The 3,376-nt window shown below is 36.3% G+C and overlaps 1 protein-coding gene across 1 annotated transcript; it reads left to right on the top strand.

The window, feature by feature from the left end:
- Window positions 1-627: 627 nt before the first annotated feature.
- On the top strand, window positions 628-1,216 carry LOC111384984 (glutaredoxin-C3-like). The gene has a single exon (XM_023009335.1). It carries the CDS (start codon window positions 863-865, stop codon window positions 1,214-1,216), a length of 354 nt encoding a protein of 117 aa, XP_022865103.1. The 5' UTR covers window positions 628-862.
- The last annotated feature ends 2,160 nt before the right edge of the window (window positions 1,217-3,376 follow it).

The following is a 3,376-nucleotide window of genomic DNA, read 5'->3' as shown; positions in this document are numbered from 1 at the left end:
TGGAGACTAGGAGTCTGCGTGATCGTCGCACACCCGTCAAGATACATTTTGTGATATCTATTGAGAGTTGGATCTCCCCAATTTGGAGTTGGATCTCCCCAAATACGAAGGTCAACAAAGTCGCTCCATATCTTCCGTTGACCAATTTGTTTAATACCCTGTTCTACTTAAGTAATGTTTGATTATAACAAGTTCTCTTTTATTATGGTGCATAAAATAGTACGTCTTCAAATAAAAAAATTTAAAAATAGAGGGTTAGTCATTATGCTAAAGCCACGAGGCAATTTTGATGTGGCCAAGTTGAGTGGAATATATCATCATTCTTTAATCAAACCCGACTGAGAAACAAAGCACCACCATTAATGACTTCTTGTCAAAACCAACGATTTTCTTTCCCACAATTACGTGCAAACTTTATCTATAATTAACCGTTACAAAAAATTAGAGACTCAGTCGCCAAAATAAATAAAATAAATAATAATAAAATCTGTACAATTTTATTACTAGTTTGGAAGCCAACAATGTTTTGTTCTTCATTTTTGCGCGAAATTCTTGAATTAGTCATTTAGTTCAACATCGAGAATATGAGAGGTGAGTTTGTGATTTAATGAATTATAAGATCATAGGATGAGCAAGTCATGACAGTAATAAAAATAAAAAGATGCATGAAAATTTATTCTCAAGAAGAAAAAAATTATTGCGTCATATAAATTTCCTCCACAAACAAGCCCACCCATATTAAATATTGCGTCATCCAACTCATCCTCCACTATATATTCTTCGCTCACCATTGTCCAAATTCAAAATCCGCAAACTCTTTCTTTCTTCACTTGCTTTTCTACTCATTCTCTTCCAGGTAACAATGCAGAATCCAGCCACAGAAAGGTATTCTTCACTGGAGACAGCGGTGGCAGAGTGGGTGGCGAGGGTGGCGGCTGGAAGTGCGGTGGTGATATTCAGCAAAAGCACGTGCTCCATGTGCCATGCAATGAAGGTTCTTTTGTATGGAATTGGAGTACATCCAAGAGTCTATGAAGTTGACGAAGATCCAAGAAGTGAAGAAATTGAGAGGACGCTGAGTTCATCAACTGGTAATGTTGTTCCAGTAGTGTTCATTGGGGGGAAACTTGTTGGTTCAATGGATAGAGTTATAAGTTTCCATATTAATGGCACATTGGTTCCACTTCTTAAGAATGCTGGAGCTCTTTGGCTTTGAAATATATATAATGCTTTCCTTGGGGGAAACTTGTTGGTTCAATGGATAGAGTTATAAGTTTCCATATTAATGGCACATTGGTTCCACTTCTTAAGAATGCTGGAGCTCTTTGGCTTTGAAATATATATAATGCTTTCCTTAATATGAGGAATAAGACTCGTAATAGTATTTTGTTTTCATGTCAAAATATTTTAAGCATGGATTTTTCAAGCAGCATGAAAAATCGAAACTCCTCGAACAGTATGAAAATAATCCAGGAGCGGACCTAAAATGAAAATTCAGTGAGGGCGAAAACAAAAAACTTAAGGGGCAAAACCAAAAAATCATAGGAAAAAAAACCTGGAAAACCTGAAAAAACCTCAAGAAAAATCAAAAATTTGAAAATCGAGTGGGGGGGGCCGACCCCACTCGGCCTCAAGTGGGTCCGTCCTTGGCCTGCTCACCCGCATGGCCGCATCTGGTATTGGAAAATGAATACAAAGAGACAAAATTTTCCGAGAGTTATGCTATTTAGCACCACTTGTGTTAAAACATTAATAGAAGTGGTACTAATGTGACATTAAATAAGAAGTATAATTTAATGAATCACTTAATACCGTATAAATTTTATTTTTGCTCCCCTAACCCAAGTCGTCTGAGTCCGCTCCTGGGGGCGGCCGACCCCACTCGGCCTCAAGTGGATCCGCCCCTGAAAGAATCTTAAGTAAACTAACGTTTTTTATCCCTCTAAATTATGTCATGTGGAGAGCATGCATATATTTGCACAATGTTTGATTGATATGAGGAATGGTCGGAACCAAGAGTGACAAATTTTTATTTTTGGGGACTCATATAAATAAATAAATAAATGGGACTCGAGAGCCTTGCCTTGCCCCACTCTATGCCTAGGGTCCTATTATCAAAATTTAAACGGTGGATTTGTGCAAAATGGACAAACGATAAGAACATTTTACATCAATTACCCAATAATTTTTTTCTCAAGTTGATGTTGAATTAATTAGGCAACCTTGCATATTTTGCCACGTCATTTGCCAATAAAAGGCCTGAAGAATAGTTTATACATAGAGAAAAATCCATAAATAAGATATTAAGTATGACACATTTCAAAATTAAGAAACAAAGTTTCAAATTTCAAAAAATCAGATATTTTAAAATTTTATTTATAAATTAATTTATGAAACATGTATTTTACAATTTAAATATATTGAGGTCACAATTCTATATAATTTGGTCACAGTTATCTAATTAATTAGTCACAAATTAATTTTTCGTCACAACTTATCAAATTATTAGTTAAAACTTATTTTTCGGTCACAAATTAAAAAATTTATAGGTCACTGATTATTTTTGGATCACGAATTAAAATTTTTATAGGTAATAGATTATTCACCGATCACAGAATCAACACTGCTATTAGTAACAACTCATTTATTTATTGCAAGTTATTAAATTAATTGGTCACGATAAATTTTCGATTACAACTTAATTAATTGTGAGTCACAATCACAATTTTTAGGTCATATATTATAAATTAACCAATTATTAGTCACAATAACCAAATAATTGGTCACAAACATCCAACCCCATCTCATCTCACCCATGACCATCACAACCACCATCACTATCACCATTACCACCACTAAACCTTGCAAAACCACAATCACCACTCAAACATCAATAAAACCGTCACACAAAAAAATTTTAAAAAAAATGCCCAACCACCAATAAACCACCACCACCACCAATGCCACTCCAAATACCAAATCCAAAATCAATGCCTGTGCCACCACCATCACCAAGTGTAACACAACCATCGCAACGCACCACTGAATTGCCAGCACCACCACCGCAACAACTACATTGTTCGTCCCATTCTATCACCGCTATCGTCGTCATCACTGCCACCAACAACCACAACCACAACCACTCATTCTCTTCTCCGACTCCGATTTGCAGCAATCACAACCAGATCGAGCATCATCCATGCCATCCCAAACATAAAGCAACCTCCACGACCACCACCACCTCATTGCCGATCACCGCACCAACGCCCAATAGATCGAATCAAAAACCAAAAAAAAAAAAAAAAAAATCCCAAAAACCCGGTCTGCAATGAGCACATCGCTACCATCACCACTGAACTACACCAACCACCTTTAG

Source organism: Olea europaea, unplaced genomic scaffold (genome assembly GCF_002742605.1).
Source record: "Olea europaea var. sylvestris unplaced genomic scaffold, O_europaea_v1 scaffold3067, whole genome shotgun sequence".
In the NCBI taxonomy this organism is placed as follows: Eukaryota; Viridiplantae; Streptophyta; class Magnoliopsida; order Lamiales; family Oleaceae; genus Olea; species Olea europaea.
This window is presented reverse-complemented; position numbering and strand designations above follow the sequence as displayed.

Bases quoted from the DNA above. Each gene is read 5' to 3' on its own strand.
- LOC111384984 (XM_023009335.1), top strand. From the start codon at position 863: ATGCAGAATCCAGCCACAGAAAGGTATTCTTCACTGGAGACAGCGGTG.